We start from the raw sequence: 24,697 nt of genomic DNA, 5'->3' as shown, positions 1-24,697 counted from the left end.
CTGCACCTGGAGCCTGAGAAGACGGCTCTGCACAGACATAGCTGCAGTGGGGATGCTTTTGTGCCTGAGCTCCCTGGGAAACAACACACAACACCCAAAGAATGGCACAGGAATATTTACTTAAACAACAGCAACATCAACAATGAAAACAACAATGTGCACAATAACCACAACATCAACAATTAAAAGAACAATAAAGGTAATAACATCAAAAACAACAGCAATCAAAGCAACAGCAACACCAATATCAACAATAACAACAGCAGAAAGAGTAGGTTATTGCTGTGAGGCCTGATGAACTGGCTCTTCCTTGCAGCCTCCAGCATGAACAGAGCCTTGGCTTGCAAGGCAAAAGGAGGTGGTGGCCCTTGCAGGGCTCTGCAGGCCCCCAGCCGCCCGACTGGGCCGTGCATGGGCAGTCGGTAACTCGGGGGCTGCTCCAGCTGCTTCCCTCCAAGCTGCTGTTCCTGGGCAGGTCCCCGTGCCTCCTGCCTTCCCCTGGGCAGGGACTGCATGACACGTGCAGCTCAGGAGAGCCTGGGAAACCTGACGGCCTCCACAGAGGCTTCCTGTGGCCCTGGGAAAAGAGAGGAAGGCAAGCGGTGAGAAACGCTGCAGGGCCTGTTGAGCAAGCTCATCTCAGGCTGCTTCCCTCCTGCTGGTCAAGCTGCGAGGGGCCCTGTAGGGCAAGGAGGTGGCACTGTGGAGCCCAGACCCCCAGAGGAGGCTGAGAGCCGCTGAGGCTCAGAGCAAGGCGGCTGCAAGGGGGACGCGTGCAGGGGCCACAGGAAGGCTGGCGGAAGGACCAGCAGTGCGTGAGGAAGGGCTGCCCTGCTGCAGCCCTGACAAGCCAGAGACAGCAGCGCTGCGGCTGCCTGAGCGGAGGTGCCGAGTGCCTGGAGCCCTTGGAGAGGCCGGCCAGAGCTTTGGGCCTTGTGGTCCCGCTGGCACAGAGGGAGGGCTGGCGCCTCTCCAGGGCAGCGGGGAAGCCCCCGCCGCAGGGGCTCGACCCGAGGGACCCGGCTCCCCCAGCAGCCCCAAGGGGAGGGCGGTTCTGCGCGGGCTCTTTGCGGTGGACACAACTTACCCGCCGGCGTCCTGAAGCGCTCCCTGGGGCTGGAGGTGCGCGCCCACTGCCACCAGCGAGCCTGCCGAGGAAGAGAAGGGTTGGAAGGAGCTCGTGTGGCTTCTGCGGGGCAGGCAGCTTTGGGGGTGCAGGAGGCAGTGGCCCCTGGCCTGGATGGGAGGCCACGGAGCACCCACTGCTTCTCCTTGCCCTTTGTGGCCTGCCCAGAGCTCTTGTTCCCCATGGCCCCTGCTTGCTCCCAGCCCCACAAGGCAGCACTTCCTACCTGCTCTTCCTTGGTGCCCTCTGTTTCCACCAGGAAAACGAAATGCGCGCCGCCCTGCCCAATGGCCGGGATCCTCCGGATGTGGCGGGGATGGGGGCTGTTGCGCAGCTCGGGGAGCCTTTCTGGTGGCTTGGGGGTGCATTTCTCTGCCTCCAGGACATTTCGCGGCTCTCTCTCCCGATGGAAGATGCGGGAGAAGGTGTCCGCGCTGCAAGAGAGCAGAGAGAGCCCCGAGGTTGCGCACTGGGCAGCAGCGTCCTTGCTGAGAGCTGCCCCGGGCACCTGGCAGGGCCCCAGAGGCAGCCAGGCCCTGGGCGGCAGCAGCAGCCTGGGCTGGCATTGGCCTCCCGGCTGCCTGCTGAACTCGCCCCAGCTGGGCGGGCAAGTGCCCCCGACGCAGCGTGCGGCTGGCCCTGGAGCAGGGCTGTGCGAGAGCTGCCAGGGGCTTTTTGCCATCTGCAGAGAGGGTCAGTGCGGGGCAGGCGCACGCGGGCCCGGGACACTGCTCAAGGGCAGCTGGTGGCCAAAGGGTGGCCCAGGCAGCTCCTGTCTGCAGCTCCCCCTCCACAGAGGCTGAAGTGGCGGCTCAGCCCGGGGTGTCTGGGGCTCTGGGGGCCGGGAGGCTGCGCGAGGGCAGCGCCCTGTGCTGGGTGCGCAGCACGAGCAGCGCTCACCTGTCCTGGGGAGCCCCCAGCTTCCTCCTGCGCTGCCCGCCCTGCTCCAGGCTCTGGTAGTCGGGCGCACGCAGCAGGGGAGGTGCCGGGCGCCGCGCAAGCGTGCGCGGCCCCTTCCTGGCGGGCTCGGGGAGCGCCTGGGACGCATCCCTGGCTCCGCTGCCCGCAGCACGGCCTGGCCTCCGCACGTGCGCCATGCTGCCGCCGTGGCCAGGAGGCGCAGACTGGCGGGCGCCGCGAGCCAGGGCGACAGCACAGCAGCCCCTCCGTTGTGACTGCAGCAGCTCCTCTGTGACTGGGAGCTCCTTGGCAATGGGGTGGGGTGGCAGTGGGGAGGGGGACGGGGGAGCGCCGAGTGCCCCTCTTGTGCCGTCCCCAGCAGGACTGGGCTCTGCTTGTGGCCCTTCAGGCTATGGGGACTCTGCAGGGTGGAGGCCGTGGCCGCCTGTGCCAGCTGAAGGCCCTCTCTTGGGGCCCCAAAAGTTGCCCCGTGCCCTCGTGTCTGGGCAGGCTCCAGGCCCTGCAGATGCAAACGGCCACACGAGGCCTGGAGCTGGTTGTGCTGGGCTTGCCTCAGCCACTGCCATGGGGCAACTTTTGGGGTGCCCTCTGTTTCCACCAGGAAAAGGCACTGCGCGCCGCCCTGCCCAATTAATGCAACGTAGTTCCTTTTTCACCCCTGAAGTTGCTAGTAATGAAGCAACCAAAAATTCCCTGCCTAAGATAAGATTTCAGTCCAGGAAGTCTTTCAGCTTCATAAAAAAAAAAAAAAAAGAAAGAAAAAGGCCCAGTCTTGTACAGAGCGTCAGGGCCAGGAGCAGTTCTTCGCGTCGCCCTGTGCCTCCACATCCCAGCTATTCCCAGGAATGTGGAAGGCTTCAGGAACGGGCGGCTCCTGTAGCAGGGAGGCAGAGCTTGGGGCCGCAGCCCTGCACCCTGCGGCTCTCCCCATACAGGTCCTGGCGCCCGGACACGCGATTGGGGACTCGCTCTGCCCAGGGGCTGCCCGGCCTCGGCGCCCGTCACCCGAAACGTTGACCGGCGCTGCCTGGTGCTCCCGCACCACCCCCAGCTACACAAAATCCAACTTCATGGCACAGAACAGCATTTTGAATCAGCACAGGTTCAAGAGGTTCAAACTGTTTAAAGTTATTTTGTATTCTTTGTAGGAATATCCATAAAGGATCTCAAAGGTATCTGTGTCAGTACATATACAAGAACCTTCAAAAATTATTCACAGAACAAAAATAAATCTTCTTTAGAACAAACCCAGGCAATGAAATGCAGAGATGGATCTCACAGACCACACAGTCCAGTCCTTCTAGCATAAAAATACAGCTTGAAAAATAGGTTTGTTACTTTTTTAAGGTGTTCTTTGCTGAAACGTGTAATCCTCTTAAAAGATCATCTATTAAAAAAATCATGCAGCTGGAGCGATTAAAAAGCCCAGCAACAGGAAAGGTGCTCCCTAAACACAAAATTCGCCCACATTAACAGGCAGATATCAAATCAGCCTCAGGTTCTGCTGTCTAAGCTTTGCTCTCTGGAATCAGCAAGGGCACAGCAGACACACCACTACCCCACATGACACATTCACATGCATCACTCCCGCTGGGTCCCACTTCCCACAAGTGACTTGTGTTGACCGGGTGTTGTCCTGGCCTGGTGGCCAAGCGGGCTGACGCGGAGAGTCAGATGAGGTGAAATGCTACGCAAGCGAGATGGGGCAAGCTCCATGGCAAGCGTGCCATTCCCTTGCCATTCCGAGCCATGGTTGAGCGTGCACAGCTGGGCTGCTTGCACATGGCCACTGACCTATGCTGCTAAGAAGCACAGCTGCTCCAGAACTGCCAGGCCCACGCTTGGAGCAGTGTCCACACAATGCCCCACTGTTCCTTCACCACTTGGGTTCTCCTCAAGTAGAAAAGTCCTGTGATTTTGACTTTTCAAAGCCTGCTCTCAGACAGTAGGGTCTTTATTGTACAAAACTGCCAATTCTCTCCTAGGAGGCAGTAAGTCATGTGTGCAACACCATGGCCAGTACTGCCTTGGGAGCTAGATCATAACATTGGGACAGGAAGATAGGGAAGAATGATGGGTTCTAGGCACAGGGCACTCAGCTCCTGGAGATACTGAGTTCCTTACCTGCGCATCAGTGATTTTCTGCTTCACATCAATGATTTTCTGCTTTGCATCAAGGATGGCTTGCATCTCAGCATGATCCTTTTTCAGCTCCTCTTCAACTGCCATGAGTCTGATGTGCAAAAAGAGAGAATTAGGACAGTTTAAAACTATTCCTGGGTGTTTTGGCTACTCTGGGGCTGTTGCTTTGACTTCTCCGGTTGTCCTCTTTTCTGCAAGAAGTCTGCTGCATTCAAGAAAGGTTATCGATCCTTCTCACAGCCCCAACTGGCTGAATTTATTGTATTCAAAGTGGTCATTGCCAATAATCTAACTGTCCTGTAAAACCACCCCATGAGTACAGTTTTCAAACAAAGCAAATGGACCAGTTAGAGGTATAGCAGAGACTGGGGTTAGAAATTCCTAAATCTTTTTGTCTGCTCTCCTGACAATCTGAAGCAAGTCTCAACACTCGTATCTCAGTTTCCTCATCTCTAAGGCAGGAGTGGTGTCAGTCCAGGAATATCAAGCCCACACAACTGCTCTCTTTATTGTCAAGGATAAATGTGACAAGGGGGAGCTTCCTGCTCTCCATGTTCTGCAGACTTTGCAGCCAAGTCTCACCTGCTGATGATGCTCTTCATCTGGCTGTCTTTCTCCTCTTGCTGCTGGTGTAGCCTCTCCTCCCTGTCTACCAGCCTGGACTTGTACTGCATGAGCAGCCTCTGTATATTTTCCTCCTGCACGAGGAGGAGCAGCTTGTACTTCTCCAGCCGGAGGCTGGACACCTTCAGGCGCTTCTTCAGCTTCGCTATCTCCTGCTCGTACCGTGCAGGGACGGGAGCAGAGCAGGAAAGAGTCAGATGCAAAGCAGAAAGGAACCCATTGGATTATTATGTTCTGCTGCTGCTGAGAGAAAGCCACCGCTCGCTTTCATTAAAAATAAATTGATGGGAGCAAAGGAAATGACAAGCAGACAACTGTGGGCAGCCACAAAGGAGTACGGAGGCTCCCACTGAGCATTAGGTTATTCCCACACTGTGGAATGTCTTCCTGTAGCCCAGTTTAAGCCCTCAAATAGCTCTGACATGGCTCCTCAGTCCTGCCTGGTAACAACCCCACTTACCCCAGACCCAAGGAGTTCCCAGCCACAAGCTGCTAATGGTGCTCAGCTGTAAACAGATGTCCTGGGGTGACCAAACTTGTGAAAGGGACCCAAATAACTCATTTCTCAGGACCTGAGGAACATGAAACCAATTGTTCCAGGCTGAAGGCAGGGCCCATCACTCACTACGTATAGTCTGCAAATTTACTTAGCTGACGTTTGTTTTTTCCACCTGCCACCTCTGGATAATCACTTGTGCAATAGTACAATGAATCTCAGCACATTCCACTTCAGGTTTGGTTCATTCACCTTTCTTAAATTGTTTCTGTTGCTACTTCTTGTCCACCAAATATTCTCCTCTTTTCATCCCGCCCTCTCAGAATACCAAACCTCTTATTTGGAAAAAATCCTTTATTTGGAAAAAAAGTCACATCTCACATTTACTTTGGGAAATAAATACACTTAAAAAAGTGCATCTCAGGAGATGACGGACGTTTCTGGCTAGCCCTGAAATACTCCATCTAGATGACAGACATTTGCCTTGGGTGAAGCTCAAGACAAAATCCGAACGCAGCTGCTGATCAAGATTGAATTGCATTTGCAGAGACTTGTACCAGCACTTAGGGCATACCAAACTGCACTCAGCTGAGTTAATGATCATTTTTAATGGAGTTCACGATGACTAATACATATTGCAAGTGCAGAAAAATGGCAGCATATTGTAACTATAATATTGTCATGAAAGACATCCAGTTGAGCACTGAGGTGGCATGATTTACGATGCAGGTAAATGCCAAATATCAGCCTGTAATGTAGGAACTCTCAGATATGTCTGCGTGCACCCATTTGACATGGCACAGCCTGCACCTAGATTAATCTGTAGTGTGGGATATTGTTCTACAAAGAGTGTCCAGTGGGAAGACCAGTGTGTGACCCTGGCACAGCAGCACCTGGAAACCACTTTGGAAGCAGCTGAAGGGTGCTGGAAGCCAGAAAGGCTGTCGCGTGCTGAATAAACCCTACCTTCTCAGCATGCTTGGCTTCATCGTGGTTCTGCTCTACGTCCTCCTCCACTTCCTTGTACTGTCCGTTATCGAGGACCCATGCAGCTGTCCTCTCCATTGGTGACATCGTGGCAGAGTCCACAGGTGTGTGAACCTGCAGCAGAGATGCCTGTAAGCGTTTGTCAAAGAAAATATGTATGAATCAGCACTGAAAGCACATTTATTCAGAGCAGAAAACATGGCCACCAAGCTATTAGTCTCAAAGCCTTCCCCAAACCCCTCTTCCGGAGATGCCTTATCCTCACTAGACTTTGGACACACAGCATTCATGTGAGTTCCTCAAAAACAAATAAAACCCAAAAAGACACCTACAAAAATCAAAAGTGAAGGAAATCTATGAAATCCTGAATTTCTTCCTTGCCTAGGTGAGCTCCTGTCTTTCTGGGGAAGTTCTTATTTGCAAACCCAGTTATCACCCACCCCCTGCTTAGCTTTGCAGCAAGGCTACTGCAATCCTAGGTTTCTCTCACACCACAAACAGAGCAAGGCGGCGTCACTCGCCGCCCGCGAGGAGCGGGAGGCCGGTTTCTTCGGAGGGTTGGGAGCCAGCGGGACAGCAGCCTTGGCCACCGGCTCCGGGGAGCACCGGCCCACGCGACTGCGACGGGATGCAGCGCTGCCTGGAAGCGGCAAAGAGCTGCGACGTCCTCATTTCAGGGTCTCCCAGACTTAGATGTTTTATTGCAGCAAGCACGGCGATAAAGGCGGACACGAGGAGAAGGAACTGAGCAAAACCTGTTGGTTTCACGGAAAGTCTCCAGAGAGCCAGCAGAAGTGGAGGGCAAGGACTTTAGCTGTGAAAGGGTTATGAGCTATTCTAGTATAGGGGAAAAGAATAAAGAGAGAGGCTCTCTAGGAACGTGTATTAATCCCCCTCTATGCCCCCCTGGCAGAGGAACACAGTGACACTTCTGTTCCCACCTACCTCCCCAATGGAAATGGGAGGCAAAGCTGACCTCTCCCAGCAAGCAAAGGGATTGCCTCTGCGCTCAGGAACAAGTGGGGCTTGCAGAGAACAGAGTCCAATAATTATAACGCCCACAAAGCTCGCCCGGGAAGAACATGCCAAGCTTCTGCTCTTATTGAAATTAAAAAAGAAGGAAAGAAAGAACAGAAAGAAAAAAAAAAGGAGAAAAGAGAATTCCACAGCCCAATTTGCAATTAAAAGGAGGCAATGGAACTTGTCTCCCAAAACACTGCGGCCGCTCGGCTTGGCACACACCGAGACGTGTCTGCGGGGTAAGGGTGAGGGAGGAACAAACCGATCTCTGTGAGGGAAGCAGGAGCGAGTGCTCCAGCGAATCCAGAGAAAACAATAGACAGCAATTTACCCAGTGGTATTTTGTATTTATTCATGTCTCTTTTTAGGTGGCTCTGATTTTAAATGAGCACCATGGGGCAAACACACTCTCACGCCTCCGTTCTGCGGGTCTGCACCTGGCTGCTGCTGTTCTGGTGGGGTAGGGCGACAGGAACGGGCCCGTCGGGTGCCGCGCGCCACCGCGACAAGTCCTCGCTCTGCGTGCTGTGCTTGCTGGAGTCTTCCAGGCTGCTGTTGCTGGGCACACTGAGTTTGAAGTCTTTGCTGCTGCTTCGGCTCCAGGAGCTGGCAGTGCTCAAGTACTCCAGGCTGGAGTCCACCGAGGCCTTCAGCATTGGCACGGGAGGGTTGTTGAGGTGCTAAACTGGGCTCTGGAAGGAGAGGGGCTGGAGACTGCCCTGTCGGTTCAAAGCAGGGCGCAGAGGCCTTCTCACCTGGAGAGCGCTCTGGGGTGTGCTCTGTGTCTCCCACAGCTGCTTGATGGTGGCCACCTGGGCCACGGAGACCTGGCTGCCCGCCGGGTGCAGCGGCTCCTCGCTCACGAGCGCGGCGTGCTCGCCATGGGCTGTGTGTGGGTCCTGCAGGTCCACGAGGGAGATGCTGCGGCCGTTGGGCAGGATGCTCTCCATTTCGTCCTCATCCGAGTAACTCGTGCTCTGGGTAGATGCCTGCTGAGCCAACAGCAAGGTCTTGCCTCTAAAATATCCATCTACATTTTCCTGTGTTGGAGATTTCATCTTATGCAAGTCACTGTGGAGTAAAAAGGAATTTGGTTATTTTTTAACTGAGTCGCATCCTCACGAGATCTGTCCCAGAGAAGCCTCTCTACCTCATTTAACCCCCCCGCCAACTTCCTCGCTCTGAAAGACTCAAGGAACCAGATTTCCTTTTATGAGCTCTTAGTGTTTCAAGTTGCAACACACTCTTCCTTAATTACCACTTACCTTATATCCCTGCAGAAACTGGGTTTCCCTTGACCTGATGGCCTGACCAGCTGGAGGAAGGTGGCACAGTTCATGGCACTGATGGATTTACCCCGACTTATGGAAATGGTGGAACTGGTCTTTTACATGCTCCCTTTGCCTGTTTTTCCAAGCTTGCTGAGCTGTCTTTATAACAAAGGTTTTATTGCCTTGACACTATGAGTGCAAACTCTGCGCATGTATATGACGGAAACAGATAAACAAGACCACAAACCGTTATCAGCCTAAGATTAACTGAGATTAATATACATTATCCTTCAGAGTCAAGGACATTTAGATTTACTCTGACGCACAAAGCTCAGTGCCTTCTTTTAAACAATGCGCTGTGAGAAAACAAATATCCAACAAATCATGATCTTGACAGACCCTTCTAGCAACAAAAATCATTAGTAACACATTGCAAGTCACCTCAGCTCTCCAGTTGCAAAAGACACGAATACAGACAAAATTATGCAGCTCCAAAAGTGCAAATATGGAACAGTTTTAAGTACTTTCACAAAAAAAAAAAAAAAAAAAGCTGACATGGAGCTCAGCTTCTCTGACTCGTCAGCTTTACTTGTTAACAAGGTTTTAATGATCTGGGGTCTTGCAGGGAATGTAGCTGGGGAAGAACAACCCAGACTCTGCTCTTGTGCAGTTCAATGGCCCCAGTGCTCAGAGCTGCAGCCGAGTGTCTCCCATGGCAAGCAGGGAGTGCAGCTCTGGCAAGGGCCCCTCTAAGCTAAAAGCTAATGCAAACGTCACAGAAATGGACGAATCTCAGCGGGTTTGGCCCTGGTCTTCCAGGAGAGCAGTTCTGCCTGGCCAGGACGTGACTTCAGCCCAAGTTGGGCAGGGGAGGGTCCAGCCAGGTGCCTCAACTTGCATCCAAAAGAACCTCCCCCCAACATTTCCATTTCCCAGCCAAGCACTCGAGTGCTGCCCTCTCTGCCTGATTTGGGTGTCTGCACCAGCAGTGGGGCCCAGCTGCCCCCAGCAGCCGCCCCGGGGACTCCCGGAGCCGGCGGGGCCGCAGCGGGAGCGCGAGGGAACCGTTGGGCAATGGCCCTACCGCACATTCCTCTCCCAAGCTGCTGGGCACTCTCTCCCCAGCGCAGCTCCGCCTGCTCCCCGATGTCTCCTAGTGTTTACGGTCGCTACGCTACAATCGCCGCGTTCGCCCTCCCAGGCCTCCGCTCCGCTTTACCTCATCAAGCTGGGAAACAACCTCACACAAGAGGGAATGCAGAACAGAGAGCTCTCTGCCCACGTCGATGTAGCCCTCAAATCCGGGCATGTTGGAGATGCTGTCTGGATTAGAAATCTCGAGCAGAAAATGCTTCATTCCTCCCCACTCATGTTCCAGAAAGTCATTCATGAAGGCCATGTACTCTTCCTTGTTACCAAACCTGCAAGAAAGGGGAGGGAAAACTCAGTCAACAACCACCACAAAAAAGCACAAGAGTAAAATAACTGTCTGAAAACACTTCGTGGTGATCTTTTGACTTGCCTTTCTGAAAAGGTGTCTGGGAAGGGGAGAAAATGGGCAATTTAAGAGATTCCCTGCTTTCTCGACTTGGTTAAATACTAGTAACTCGCCACTCATACTGTCAACAAGGGGGTTGGTAACATCTCTTCCCTCCCACAGACTTGGTTTCTCTCCAGCACCTTCCCTGCACCCCTTTCCCTAACAGAGAAGTGCCCCTGGACCTACATTCAGCTGGGAACCTGGGAGGTGGAAGGGGAAAAAAAAACATGATCCTTGGCAGGAACGACACTTTTTTTTTTTTTTAATAGCATAAAACAGGCACACACAGGCATGCTAAACCATTAACCTCTTCGTGCTTTTCTCCTGTGTCCCTCTACTGAATTCAGTGCAGCTCCAGTCTGCATTCAAATTGACTCTGCCTAACTCAGCTCTGGGCTGTTCCAAAGAGAACGGAGGAAATTTCTTCCTTTCTAAAGTCTGTTCCAATTTGCCCAAGAATCAGCAGTCTGCAAAAATGACCACTAGGCAGGGCTCTCCTTACTTGACCTGATTTGCACCTCTAGAAGCAGAGATTTCGAGGTCATTCCCACCACCTACTTAGCAAAATTGGCCAGATTCTGAATCACTTTAGCAATAAGAGTGAGGGCGCGGGATGTCCGGTCGTCAGGATACTCCTGCATGAGGTAGAAGAGGCTGGGGGACATGATAGCAGGACTCAGGAAGCGCAGGAAGAGTGAGGCGCTGATCAGGCGCTCGCTGATGTCCTCCTTGCCCCTGCTCAGGCACTGCTGCTTCCACGATGCAAACACCTCCTTCAGCTCCCGAGGGAACACGCTGAAAAACAGCAAGCAGAGACACAAAACCGTGTGGGCAATGACAGGCAGAAAGTCAAAATGGTGACCAATCACTTGAAATAATTAACTGTGAGAAATCATCATTGACTCATATTTTCACTTCACCTCTCTAGGCCAGAAAATGTCATTAGACATCTATTCTTAGATCATCATTTAATCTGGTAATTCTTAAGTACTGGTTAAATCATCCCTTGTTCAAACATGTGAAATGAAGCTGTTTTCAGACCCACCGATGTGCAGACTAAAAACCACCACGACCACGCTGGAACAGAGTGCTCCAGATATTTAAAACAAACTGGATCAAAATGAACTATATAACTCTGTATGAACTATAATTGAAATTTGTATTTTGTTTGTAAAGCTCTTCCACTGCTTTGCATATACTGCCCTGAAGCAGAAAGGACATTTTTTTTTCCAAGGACACTCAGTAGCAGAGATTAATAAAAATCTTTCAGCCAGTGTGATTTCCCACACTTTTTGGTTTTACCATTCTAAAGGGGCTGAGAAAGAGTTGTCTATACATATCAAACCCAGTTTTTATTCCAAGCTCCCGCTAAGCTGTCTTTTCCCTTAACTCCCTCCTTGTTCAGGCACAACTCACTATCTGTCCCCTGCAGAGGATTTCAGCAGAAGCTCCCGCTGGAACCCCCTGACTGCCTGACTTTAGGCAGAAAAGTCACCCATGATATTGCGCCCCAGGTAATAAGGCAGTGAGAAAAGGAAACAAGGCAGTCTCAGAAGATAGATGGCTATTTCCTAGCACGACTGCTGGCTTCACATCCTCAGAAGAGGAATTCACACCTTCCACTCAAAAGAGCTGTGAGGGAGAAGGAGGAGAGAGCACCTCACCAGTAGGAATTGATGATCTTGCAGAAGGCCAGCTCGCAGCACTTTCTCAGGTTGCTCTGATGGTCTGTTAATTCACTGGGTGAGCACTTGCTGGGATCCACTTCGCAGTTTTCATCTGACTCATACTGAGCTTTGATGAACTCTCCTGGGCACAGGGAAGAGGATGACAGACCACAGTCACTAGAGGAACAGCCTCCCTGATGCACCTTTCAATCCTGCTTGTGCCTTTCCAGAGCAACCTCGCTGCCTTGCGACATGGCCTCCAGACACCAGACCTTGGCGGCCTGGCTCCTCTGGCTCTCCCAGAGGAATGAGGCTTTGCTACTCGTCCTCAGGCCTTCCCCAGGAAATGCACTTGACAGTGATGTTTATTTTTATTATCTCTAAACTCGCCCTCCTTACATTTCAAATCTGTCTCAGGAATAAGACTAATACTCCAGTGCGAGATCAATCCTGCTTGTTTTCTCAGTTTCTTACAGGAACATCTCACAATGCCTCTGTCGCCTGCATCTTCCAAAGCCCTTTGCGTTTCTGTAGTCCTTGGACACACATTCGAAAAAGGATGAGGTTTCTTTTGCTTAATATATTTAAATGCACCATTCACCGTTTTTTCTCTTTTTTTTTTTTTTTTTGGACTTATGCTAAGAAATGTTTTTTAAACTGCTGCTGTTCACCAGACAAAACCTTCATTCATTTGTTTAATGATTCAGTGTCTTCCGAGTTCACCTCCTGCCATGTCCTTGCCGGCTCCGAGCTAACACCCCAAGGCTTGTTCGTGCAAAGGGGTTTTGTTTTTCGACCTCTGTTTTCTTAAAAAGCCTTAACCAACCATCAAGCCCGTCCAAGCTAAAGCCAGCAGTGCTCTTGCAAGCAGATCAGCTGCCACATTTTCTTAAACTGTTTTGCTTAGGTCCAAAATCTTCCTGCTGAGGGCATCTAGATCACTTACTTGCTAAACCATGAGCATCACTTCTGCGGGTGAGCTCTGTTTTAACTGTTGCTTCCTGGGTTATTTTTTTCCCTTAAATGTCTTTGAAAGACATTCTTTGTGGTCCACGAGGCTCTGTATTAATCGTGTATTGAGACGCTCTCGCAGATAAAATAAACAGCTCACACCAACGTAATGTCACTAACTCTTTTAAAGAGCACGGCATCGGAGTGAACTGCCTAGCGACATTCAGCACGTGATGAAGAATGAGAGGGATATATTGTCACGAGCAGCCTTGCCCTGGGCACCAGACAGGGTGCACAACCGACGGCGTATTTCCATCTCTAACATCGGTGATTTACAGTCTTATCACTCAGCACCAATGTTCTAGACCACGGGATAAAAGCCATTAATTTTCATTCCTGCTTCACCACTACAGCTGTGGTCTTTGGATGGGTCACCTCCCAGATCCCAGCACACAGAGTCCAGTCCAGTTCCTTGACTTCTTGTTCTCTGCAACTGGATTAGCCCTTGCAATACCAAAAAAAAAAAAAAAAAAAAAAGACAGGTTGGCACTTTCTTACCTAGTGCATCGTGAAGATACTTTTGCCCTACCAATTTTAGGTATTCCTCAACAGCTTTGGTAGCAAGTGTGTTCTCCCTGAAGATCAAGACATCGTGCTCCCCACAACGATCTATCTCAGACATCACCAAATCTGTCAAGAAGTCCTGAAGAAAAAAGTAACATGGGCAGAGGTTATTCTAACTGGACTCAGTCACGCTAGGCAGAAACCAAGGAGGAAGGATAAACACAGGAGCAAGAGGATCACTGAAATAACTGTCTAGCTTTGGACATGGGGTGCCAAGGACTGCTTTTCATGCTGAACACAGACAAACTATACATTTAAAAACCCAAGATGGAAGTTAGGAATCAATTCTTGCACCTCAGCAAAATTTAATTAAGAAGAACGGCTTACAACAACTTAATTCACAAAATGAAAACAGCTCTGGACTTGGAAAAAAATGTTGGCATACTTGCTGTGGATCTACATGGCATGGAAGTAGCAATCGAGTTTCATCACTGTGAAAAACCACTTAATATAGGGCTTAGTCCTATAGTAATATTTCTTTCTTCAAGTGATAAGTGCTTATGAGCCAAGGACACTCGGCACATCACAAGAAACACTCAGTACTTAACGAATCTCCAGGACAGGAGCTGTACTTTTGTCCGAGGTTTTTTACTTTTCAAAAGAAAAAAATATCCACGATCCTGAATTAGGACTAAATGATAACTGTGACTTGCTAGTGCTGCTGCAAACATTGGTGTCCTCCAAAGAGCGCTGCAGCAAGGCATCCTAGCCCTACTGATTATACAAAACTAATGTATCAGTACAAAATATTCAGAACAGACTAGTGCAAATATTCAGAACAAATTAGCTATTGCTTTCTGATGAAATTTGACAGAAATATTTTCACATAGTGCAGGCTGGGACCATGCATCTCTATCAGCACCACCACAGTGTGAGCTGCAAAGGTTCCTTGGCCCAGGCTGCTCAATGTGTCTAGAAAAGAGACCTTCAAAAATACTGTGGCACTGCAAAGACAAACTGATCACATCAACGTGCCTACTCCTTGCAGCTAGCACTGCAGGAATCCAAGGGCTGCTTTCCAAAAGCATTTTAGTACCATCCTAGAGGAGTTATCCCAGCTAGCAACTTCCCTGGATTCGAGAAACAGCGCGGTGAGGAACAAGCTCTTACCAAGAGAGCCCCCCTTCAGAGGGACACGTCAAGGCGGGCAGGGTACACGACTACGGGCACACGAGAGGCTGTTTCACAGCAGCTGAGTGGGGCTGTCACCTGGATGCTGCCGACGGCTGCTCTTCCACATCTCAAACCCTCACACTTGTATTTGGGGGCGCGTAACTCACTCCGCCGGCTACAGCTGGGCACCCCTCTCACACACCCAGCTTGGCAGGAGCAGCCAGGTAAATCGATGCCTTTTAATACTTCTCAAAATTGTCTAAGCCCTACAGGACATTTTCACGCACTTTTTTCCAGCATGCACAGAGAAGTCCTGATAACATCCCTGAGCACACTAAGTCCTGATAACACTGAGCACAGCTTCTGTAAAAGCTGTTCAAACCCTGACCAAATCAAGGCTGGAAGTGATTAACTGATTCAGCCTGAGCCAACAATGGCAGTTCAGCCCATCACAGGCATTTCTGGAAGTTACTTTCTAGCTTATTTCTCTCTTAAGATTCCTAAACACTCAATGAGTCCCCAATGAGTAACATAAGGTTGGATGGTCCCTCCTACTTCAGCCACTTCACTTGGCACAGAGTATCTTCAATCTTGGCATCAATCAGGGCACTTGCTTGTTGGTAAGACACCCATCCACATGCATTTGCCCAAGCCCTTGAAAGTATTTTCTAGACCCTTTTCCTAGCTTTTGATCCCATATCCAGAAATGCCACAGGCACCTTCTGCTGCTGTGTGCGGTCAGGCCAGCCCAGGCTTCCTACTTTCTGCAGCCCCAGAGACACCCACTGCGAGCAGCAAGAGGGAGTCACTCGGACAGGGGCCGCCTGCTCTTACCTTTGCTCTCCCTGTGCTCTGCAGGATGTGCACCAAAGCACCAGCCATCTCCTCCTTTTTCCTGATGCTGATCACTGGTTCGAGCACGGAGCACAGCGTAGTGTAGTTGCTGGTAACAAACTCTGCAAATTCTTTGTATTGCTCCATGGGCAAGATGGTTATGGTCTGGTAATGGGACTTGATCTGAATGGAAGGTCCCCCTGCTTTCCCTTTCTTGGGTGCAGATGGGCTCACTGGGTACCATTTTTCCATAAACTGGTGACCAGTTACGCTGACCACAGGAATGTTGACCAAGCCCACATAGTTGTTCTTGTCCTTTTTCTTCTTCTTCTTCTCTGCATCCTTGTAGATGTGAACTGCAATACTTTGAAGAGGCGGGAGGCTGTAGAACTCAAAGTGCTCTCCCCAGAAAATGTTGTCAGCTTTTGTTTTGCTGGTGGTGCGGCAAAGAGAGTGTCATCAAGGCACGGCTCACAGAAGTACTTTTTCTTAGGGGTCAGGTCCTTTGCCTCCATGATCCAAAGACGAAGCACATTCTCAGCTCGACGGCAGTTGTCATGCATGGAAGACAGATCTCAGCTTTGATTCAGATCTCTAGGAAATTCAACATATTCTCTCCTAAAGCAGAAGCAACTTGCTGTCTTCTGCATGTCCAAGGTAGGGGCTAGAACATTTTTCTTCTCAGAAAGCTCCCAGGGAGGCAGCATGCCAGCTCTAGAGCTGACCTACCTCAAGTTTACCCATGGAAAACCTGACTTTCTTTCACCAGCTCTGAAATGCCTTTTCCTTTTGCCAGCGCTGTACTGCCCCATTAACCCATGGAGCTCCATGTCCTTTGCTTCCTTATTTCTGGAATTTCCATTACCTTATTTGGCTGCACTGCTCTGCGTATGTTTTCCATCCACTTGTCTCTCTCTGCTGCTGAGGAACAGCTGAAACATTTACTGCCAGTGGAGCAGGTTACCTGCAATATATAAGTGATCAGCTGAGATCAAGCAAGTCCAGAAGACATGGACAATCCTGCAAAAAGTAAAGATGACAACTAGGAATGTTTGAGAAACAGGGAGTAAATATGAAAAAGGCAGGAAAGCATTAGAAGATCCCAGAAAGCAGAGATGGAGAGGCCCACAGAAAACAGAGAAAAAAAAAGTCAGTTCAAATTAATATCAAACTAAAAGGAAACATATGAAGGGCCAAAGCTTACTCTTAAAAGACTCTTAAACATCTTACAATACATCTGGCTATAATCAGCCAGTCAATTATTTTTTACACTTGTTAATTGATCCATAGCTATGAAATGCTTGCAGTTTTCCCCAGAAAATCCCAGGTACTGGATGATTTGGTCACAAACAGCGCAAAGACAGAACTAGCAGTGTGTTGACACAAGGAAAAACTCCCTGGAAATGGTGACTTCAGGGAGCTAATGCCAAGTGAGTGGGAACAGCTCCTGGCCAAGGCTCAGAGAAGAGCCTGCTACCCGCTGGCTTTCTGCCAGGGCCGCTTCCAGGTTGTACTGCAGAGCTTTAGACACATGCAAAGGACTCAGCTGAAGCCACATTGACTCTCCCCTGCCACAGCTGCCTGCAATGGCCTTGGGCGCATCCAGCTTGGTGCTGCCCTTGCAGGGAAATGACTGTGTGAGCACAAACAGCCTGTTCTGGAGGCAGCCCGGGTTGAAAAGCAAAGAGGAGCTTTGCTCCCCGCTGCCCGGTGCAATGGAAATGTGCTCAGCTGCCGAAGCTTCTCCTCAAGCAACCTGGGAAGGGGCTGCGCTGCTGCAATGTGGTTCACAGTGGAAATGACACTTCTCAGTTACGGTATATTTTCAAGTGAATTTAGGTGACAGGAGGAAAATCCAGCTTAAAAGCAATAGCTACGCTTAAGGCGTACATATGTGTGCTGACTACAAATGCCTAGAGATTTCCCAAGGTAAGAGAAGTTCAATTAGAAGATGCAGTAATTGAGAATGTTTTCTCTTTGCTGACTGGCTGAAGCCATCAGGACTTGGGGATCTCATGCCAATTCGGCAGACCTCAGGAGAACATGTGTTCCCAGTTTGCTCTCAGCTGCCTCATCACAGGCCAGCATGCTCTAAGTACATTTTTGAGTACATAAGCACTCAAACTGACTGACAGCATATAATCTGCTGGGTGTATGGAAAGTGCTCACCTCAAAGCAGAAGTCTTGTCCAAGGATGCTGCTGTGAAGTGGTTTGACAAAGATTTTTTCTTCTGCCCCAAGATCCAAGGTCTCCACCGCGCTGCCCGGGCTCAGTAAAGACGCATGGGAACGGGACTCTTTCAGCTTTGGCAATCCACGTGACCTGAAGAACAACAATGGGAAAAGGAAACGTTATTTTTCTGACCACTTCTAAGAAATGTGGCAGCATCTCGCAGAAAGCTACAACTTGTTGGTGTTTCTTCAACTAGGGAAATATTTGCTAACAGCAAAAAGCACACTTACATCTCTACATCTCTAAACCAACGCAGAACGGTAGCTGCTCTTGTTGGAGCAAAAATTGCCCCTGCTAGATACAATTTTTTTTCTTAAGATATAGAGTCTTTGACCTAAAGTCAAACACACTTATTTCCCGCTTTATGGCGCTCAAGTCATTTAGCTATACTGAAGTTTTGCAATTAATGCTTCCCCTTTTCTTCCTCCCCATGTCTCCACTACTCACTTTTGGCCCCCAGCTCGACACCTGCAGCTCTTCTCTCTTTTAGCTGACCAGCTCCTGCGTCCCTTGGCTTGGGCAGGGTCACCTCCACGACACCGTTACCAGTGCAGGCTCCTCTTTGTCCCTAGAAATACCCCTCCCTCCTCCACGCATTTTGGAACCAACTACCCAAGGCACTGAAAATTTTTATGTATTCTCCCAGTTCGATTTTACGGTGACATCTGTGTGCAGTAGGAAGATCTGCTGTCAATAGCCCAGTAAACAGGTGATGGCATCTTTACCTTGGGCCCTTCTTCCCCAGGGCCGACACCGAGCTGATAAGCTACAATAAAGACACAATACTTTTAGGCCTAAACTAATGCTTTCATTTCTGAAAACAAACTACAGGTGAACTGGATTTTGCCCCAGCAGCACGCGAAAAACAACATAAGGACAGCCTCGATTTCCTTCTCAACCTCACAGGGCTTTGCTTTATAAAGCTACACAATAGTTTCTTTGAAGGCAGGGCTCCGTGTTTGTCAGAGCAAGAAAAGGTAGATGTTATCAGTCACCCTGGCCCTGGAAGCCTGCACAGCACCATGGTGCCACCGAGCACTACCTGCTTAAAACGGGAAAGGGCTGATTCACGGGGCAGGATAGGGATGTTCCTACTGCCCTGCAAGGAGAAACAAACAGGGGCAGGAAGAGCAGGAGGTGGGGAGGAAATGGGCATTCCCTGCTATGAATTCCAAATAATTACACAGACTCAGCTACTTTATGCTACCTTCTTTTGCACCCAAACAATTGGAGCTGGCTTTGCTGTTGGAAAAACCCCCAAAGAGCAGCATAGTTCAAAACACAGATGAGATCTTGTTGGCCGCCTCTTCCCTCCAGCCCTTCTCCTTCCAGCATCCTAATCTCTGCTTCAGCTTAGAAGCTTCATTCCCACATGACTTCAGAGTTGTTTTTCTTGCTATTGGATCCACCAATTGCATTTTCCAGGTGCTCTGAGATACACACTGACACTTTGGGGTAGTGGCAGGCGGTGATGGGGAGAGAAGAAACTATTTTCAAGTTTATCTTTATGATGGAACCGAGTTTCCCTTGCGGTTTGATTGATGAAGCATCCTTAGAAAAGCAGTAGACTTAACTACAACCTTTCAGCACCCCTACATGCAGCTGCCTGCGTGGCCAACCAGCGGGAGCAGAACTCCATGAAGCCTCAGGCTTTCCAACAGAAGGTACCTATGAGGTCGAGCAGTGCCTAGACACTTCCCTTCTCCAAGCAGGACTCATCAGTGCTCTTGACTTTCACGATCCTGCAGCACGAGGTTTCACCAACCCAGCAGTCAAGCCTGGCACAGGGCTCATGCTTTTGAGCCGTGCTGCTCATTCGCACAAAGGTCTCTCTCCAAAGAAAGCTCCTCTCGGCTTCTTCCTGCTCTGCTGCTCTCCGAGGACGTTCCTTTTCCATGCTGCGTGCCCTCCGCTTGCTTCGGCGGACACACGGCCAAAAGGAGGAGGATCACGTGGACACTTGTCCTTATCCAGTGTCCTCTGCACTGCTGGCTTTCCGGGTCGCTCCTTCCCAAATCCCAGTGTTGGGCCCTGCCACCCTGTTCATTTGCCTCCTGGATCCTTGTTTTTAAATCTGCGCACAGGAAACTTGGAGGACAAAGGGAACAGAGCAGTGCCGTGCTGTGCCAGCCCCCGTGGATGGAGTTTTATGCTTCACACAAAACTGGAGAAAACCCACGTGCCACTCAGGTCTAGCTGACAATTCATGCCCACGCTGGCAGACAGTAGAGGAAGATTCATTTTTGAAGAGAGGAGAGGGCTTTGTTGTGGAGCAGATCATGCATCAAAGCAAAGTCATAGCGACTCATTGTAAATATGCTTATTGACCTTCCTAAAATAGTATCCTTTCCACTGGAAGAGGATGCCTCATCAGCCCACATTTACCAGGAGTGCCATGTTACGGAAACACTTATGTCCTTTACATTATTTATGGCAGAGATTTTTGCATCACAGAACTTGAAAGAAAGCTGGTGACAGAAGTCACTAAAAGCAAAAAGTACTTTACCACAGGGTAACCTTATTTAATACGGTTATGCTCACTGCACTGTTTCATACAGCCAAGTTGCAGCTTCCTGAAAATAGGGATTTATAACAAAATTCACTCCAAACGGACTGCATGACATTGCCACGACTAAAGGGACAGCATCAGCCACCACGGGCGAGCAGCAGCCGTCCGCTCCCCAGCTCCTCACGTCAACAAGACCTCCAACACCCACAGCCATCTCCACGATTTTATGGCACTGCCTTTCAGATGGAGAAGACAGAATCATCAATTGAAATGGCACAGCATGACAGGCTCAGCTAATGAATTCTGCTCAGCTAAGGGAGAAGCAAAAATGCACTAAGCAGCAGAAGGGCAGAGAGCTCTTAAGTACAGGGCAACCTATTTTTCACTCTGTCTGATACTCCTGCTGAGCTACTGCGGAATAAAATGCACTCTAAGGTTTAATGAAGACAATTAAGAGACTTTACAAATAGTTAGGAAAAAGCAGCTTTTACCTGCCTCTTATATAATCCATTTCCAACCCAAAGTTCCAGCAAGAGACACAAGCAAGAATTTAGCAGAAGGAGCTCTTAGATGGAGAGAATTAAGCTCCTTATTGAGTTCTCTCATTTTCTGAGAAATAGATGCGCTGTTCACTGTAGGACTCCACCCTGCAGCAGCTACACAACTATGGCCTTAGCCAGGTCCCTTCGCGTGCCGGAGCGGCACCGCGCGTCCTCGAGGCTGGCCAGGGCTGCTCACTCCGACCTGCCTGCACCAGCAGCCCCGGGGCAACTGCGTGCACTAAACCACCCGATCCAGTGGTTTTCTATCATGAAATCTAAGGCCCAGTGTTTACTTGCAGGGATGCTGAAGAAGAAAAAGGTATTTGACTGCAGATGCTTAACCTGACCTTTTTTGTCAACTGTTAAGAGTAGTTAAAGGTTTCAGCCTTGTGTTGGTGCTGCATCGCATATCCTAACATATCAGTCAGTTCCAAACACACCCATTTGACAGCTGGCAATAAAATCCTTCCCTCACTTACCTCTCTGGGCTTGTGCTCAGCAATACTCACGCTGTAGGTGCACTCTGTGGGTGAGATCACCTGGGAGACGCTCTGACTCTTACCTGTCATCGGCGTTGTGCAGAGTAGGGAGACAGAGACTTGTGTTCCTGTCCAGTTTTGACTGGCTCTTTGTCCTCTTCACGGAGCCTTTCAGACGTTTACTGAAGAGGCCCTAAAATGAGAAGTCACAGCAGTGAAGCAGGGAACCTCTTGCACCGGGAACAAATCAATCAGGGCAGTGTCACTGCATCCACACTCAGTGATTCCCACTGGCCGCCATGAGGGATCTGCTGTACTGGGATTCCCCGGAGCAGAAAGAGGGGCAGGACAGGATCGTTGATGACCGTTCCCCTGCATGACAGCTCTGAATTGCAACAAGCGTTACTGCTCATGTTACAGGTGAACTTCAGTGAACTCCAATTACTACTCAAAAGACTCAAAAATTAAACAAACAACCCCCCTCCGCTATTAGCAAGCAGTAGTCTTGGGTACTCAGTATTTGACCCTATGCTCCCCTCCACACACCATGTTTTTAGTTCTTGGAGTAAGATTAGAAGATGCCTTGTGTCCATTGCATCCAAGCTCTCTTTTTGGACTGGGATACAACTAGCCTTACCAAAAAACAGGCAGTTTCAAAACTCTCAGTATCCAGACTTGAAAATCTCTGAATATTTCAGTATTAGTGACTTCAGATACTTGTCCAGGTGCTGTTTTGAAGCAAAACTCAATCCCTAATCTGGCCAGGACCTAAACATATTACATGTCCAGCTAACCTGCCTTCTAAACAACTGCTGCTGGGCTGCTGGTACCACCGCCTGCACCTCCTCCTCCGAGCCCGTGCTCCGCAGGCCCACGAGTACAGGGAGCCATGTGTTCCCCCGGCAGCGCCGCTGCAGCTCCAGCTGCTGACGGGCAGCGCCAGGCACCTCTGCGCGCGGGGAAGTTACAGCTGTTTCCAGCAGGCATCGCTCCACCCTGCGCCACAGCCCCGCGCGGGGCTTGGAAGACAACACGCATTTTAAACCATATTGCATCAGCTCCTTCCAGGGCTTGCAGGCACACGTGCGCGCGTTCCTCGGCGTGATCCGAGCAAACGGAGAGCTCTTTAATCCAGTAGGATTCAGCAGCACTTGAGGGGTGGAATCAGCTCCTCCCCTCCGCAGAGCAGCTGCACGGAGCCGCCGTGGGTGCCCCTTCCTTTACCCCCTTCATTAAGAACATTACAGGCTCAGCAAAAATAACATGCCATCACCAACCTAGAGGAACTATTCTCCTAGCCAAAAATTGAATATAGAATGCAAACCCTGGCAGCAACTTCAGAAGTATTTATATAGGTTGCTGCCCATGTTAATGCTGATGTGTCACTATTTGCAGCCTTAGATCCATCCAGGAGAAAAAAACAAACTACAGATCTACCAGAAATATTACCGGTAATATATAGCAGCAGGTACCAAAACCACCTGAAAAAATGGAAATACTCCTTCTTCCTCAGAGCCTGTTTATACATTATGGTATTTCAACCTCCATCTCCAGTTCAATGGGAAAATTTGCTCCCCTGCAGGAAAGCCGGACTCACCGGCACTTTGAAAGGAGACGTGTTCGCTGCATCCATGGAGTTGGTCTTCTCCGACGTGCTGGTCCCCGAGATGCTCTGTCTGCAAGGAGACCTCTCTGCCGGGACCTCTGAGAGAGAAGAGGAGGGAGGTGAGTGGGCGCAGGAGGGTTCTGCGCCGCACCGCGCGGGCGCCCCGGCACAGTTTTGAGTGCATTAAAACACTGCCCAATTCCTCCATCTCTGATTTACTCGCTAAATTACAACGGCATTTCCGCTCACAGACTCAAGGTTATGAATCCCACTTGCTCATAGGCAGTAAGCAGTTAAAATAAAAAAAACACTGGTGCAGATCCATACTCGCTGGTATTTATGATTCGATTGCTGTTTGTTCGCTACTATTCCAAAAACTTTATATTATTACGAGCTTTCTTCAGGGATGGCGTTACCCACGATGCCCTGGCACGCGGGGTTTGGATGGCGCCGGAGCCAGGACACGCAGCCCCCACGGGCGCCGCAGGACAAGATGGAGAATCGCGGCGGGTAAGCAAGCCGACCCTGCAGCGCGGCGCTGCGGCTCCAGGCTGCCTGTTAATTAGGGAAATAACGAGCAAAAGAAACCACAAGTCTTCAAGTCTTATGAGTAGTTTGCCTAGCAGATGCTGAGCGTGCCGACAGTTTTTGAGCTTTCTTACAAGCTTTGAGAATGAACGCTAAGGAGCTGGGGGCAACTGCAGTATTAGGCCTGGAGTTGAAACCAGTCTGGGGCAGCGTGACAGATTTGGGCTGAAGAGCCCCCGTGGTGCCCCGCAGCAGCTCACCCCCCTAACGGTGCTGTGGGGCTGCCCGCTGCGGGGACGCCGCCGAGCCCGGGGAGCCGCTGCCCGCACAGGGGTACCCGAGCCCTGCTCCCCCGCCGCGGGCGCGCAGGACGCAGCGCGAGCAGCACCTCTGGATGCAGAGCTGGCATAAAGCTCCGGTCGCACCCTCCTGCGCCGTGAGACATGGCCCCGGCGCAGGGGACGCAGCGTGAACGGCAAGCAGCAGCACACGATGCAGCGCTGCAGGGAAGCTCCCATCGCGCCCTCAGCGCAGCGGGCGGGAGCATGAAGACAAGCGCCCGGTCGCGCTGGGAACCCGCGGGACACGCAGGTGCGCGGCGCTGCGGACTGGCGGCGCCTTGTGACATCACGACAACAACGGTTCCGAGCTGCACAAAACACAGGGCCATTCCCCGGTTCCCAGGGTTCCAAACAACAGGCTGAAACTACAGCTCCTCAAAGGCAGCCCTAGGACCTGCGACAACGCTCAGTGCCTTCGCTCCCCTCCCATCACCATCCTCTGCCCCGACCACTCATCTTTGCTCCTGCATATTCAACTTATGTTTTTCGCTCACAGTTAAATTCCCATTTGGCCCACAACACACATTGGATTCCCAGAAGAGAAATGGATCTTATAAACCGGTAGAAAGGATTATAAAAGATTACATGTCCTTATTACACCGCTGCCAGCTGTGGGAAGAGTCTCGAGTGTCCCTTCTCCCCACAGCAAGTGCAGACTTTCAATAGAGGTCTAGGATGTGGAAAAAATGGAGAGCAGGAGAAATTCTCAAGAGAAAACCTGCAGTTCTTCTGTTCATTTCCCCACAATCCTTCTCTTGTGCAGCTCTACACCTTTCCCTGCTCCCCAGTTTCTCTATGGTGATTACCCCTCCATCTCCATCAGCATCTTCAGGACAGCAAGGGTCCCAACTGGCTGCTTCCCTCCTCCTTCCCGGTAATTCGCAGCCAGCATGGAGCACTGCGGGAAGACTGCTAGAGGAAAAGCATCCTGACCCTAAACAAAGGCAAGTGAAACAACAAGCTGATGGGAAACTCTGCTCAGTTCCACGAATGTCCCATGGCCCATCCACGGTCCCACGCAGCTTGGCAAAAGCAACACTCATTAATAGCAAGGGGCCTGCGCGCCACGGGGTGCTTTAGTGCCCTGTCTTGCCAGCAAACTTCAGCCAGCTTAACGTACACCTTGCTTTAATTGAGGAATTG

The 24,697-nt window shown here is 50.5% G+C and overlaps 1 protein-coding gene across 1 annotated transcript; it reads right to left on the bottom strand.

Moving 5' to 3' along the window:
* Positions 1 to 527: 527 nt before the first annotated feature.
* On the bottom strand, positions 528 to 23,731 carry LOC148595550 (ras GTPase-activating protein nGAP-like). Its single transcript, XM_088520388.1, is given in 20 exon segments — positions 528 to 577; positions 1,088 to 1,148; positions 1,353 to 1,560; positions 1,708 to 1,808; positions 4,172 to 4,280; positions 4,772 to 4,975; positions 6,277 to 6,425; positions 7,539 to 7,548; positions 7,731 to 8,387; positions 9,766 to 10,008; positions 10,686 to 10,922; positions 11,792 to 11,936; positions 13,304 to 13,448; positions 15,317 to 15,762; positions 15,765 to 15,873; positions 16,182 to 16,280; positions 17,486 to 17,639; positions 21,163 to 21,272; positions 22,677 to 22,783; positions 23,551 to 23,731. Coding segments are annotated over 20 exon segments (3,525 nt in total).
* Positions 23,732 to 24,697: the final 966 nt, after the last annotated feature.

The sequence above is a fragment of the Tinamus guttatus genome, unplaced genomic scaffold (assembly GCF_059628265.1).
Source record: "Tinamus guttatus ecotype Peru unplaced genomic scaffold, ASM5962826v1 Tinamus_guttatus_pri_ptg000087l, whole genome shotgun sequence".
Classification (NCBI taxonomy): Eukaryota; Metazoa; Chordata; class Aves; order Tinamiformes; family Tinamidae; genus Tinamus; species Tinamus guttatus.
The sequence above is the reverse complement of the archived record's forward strand: the minus strand, read 5'-3'. Positions and strand labels throughout refer to the sequence as shown.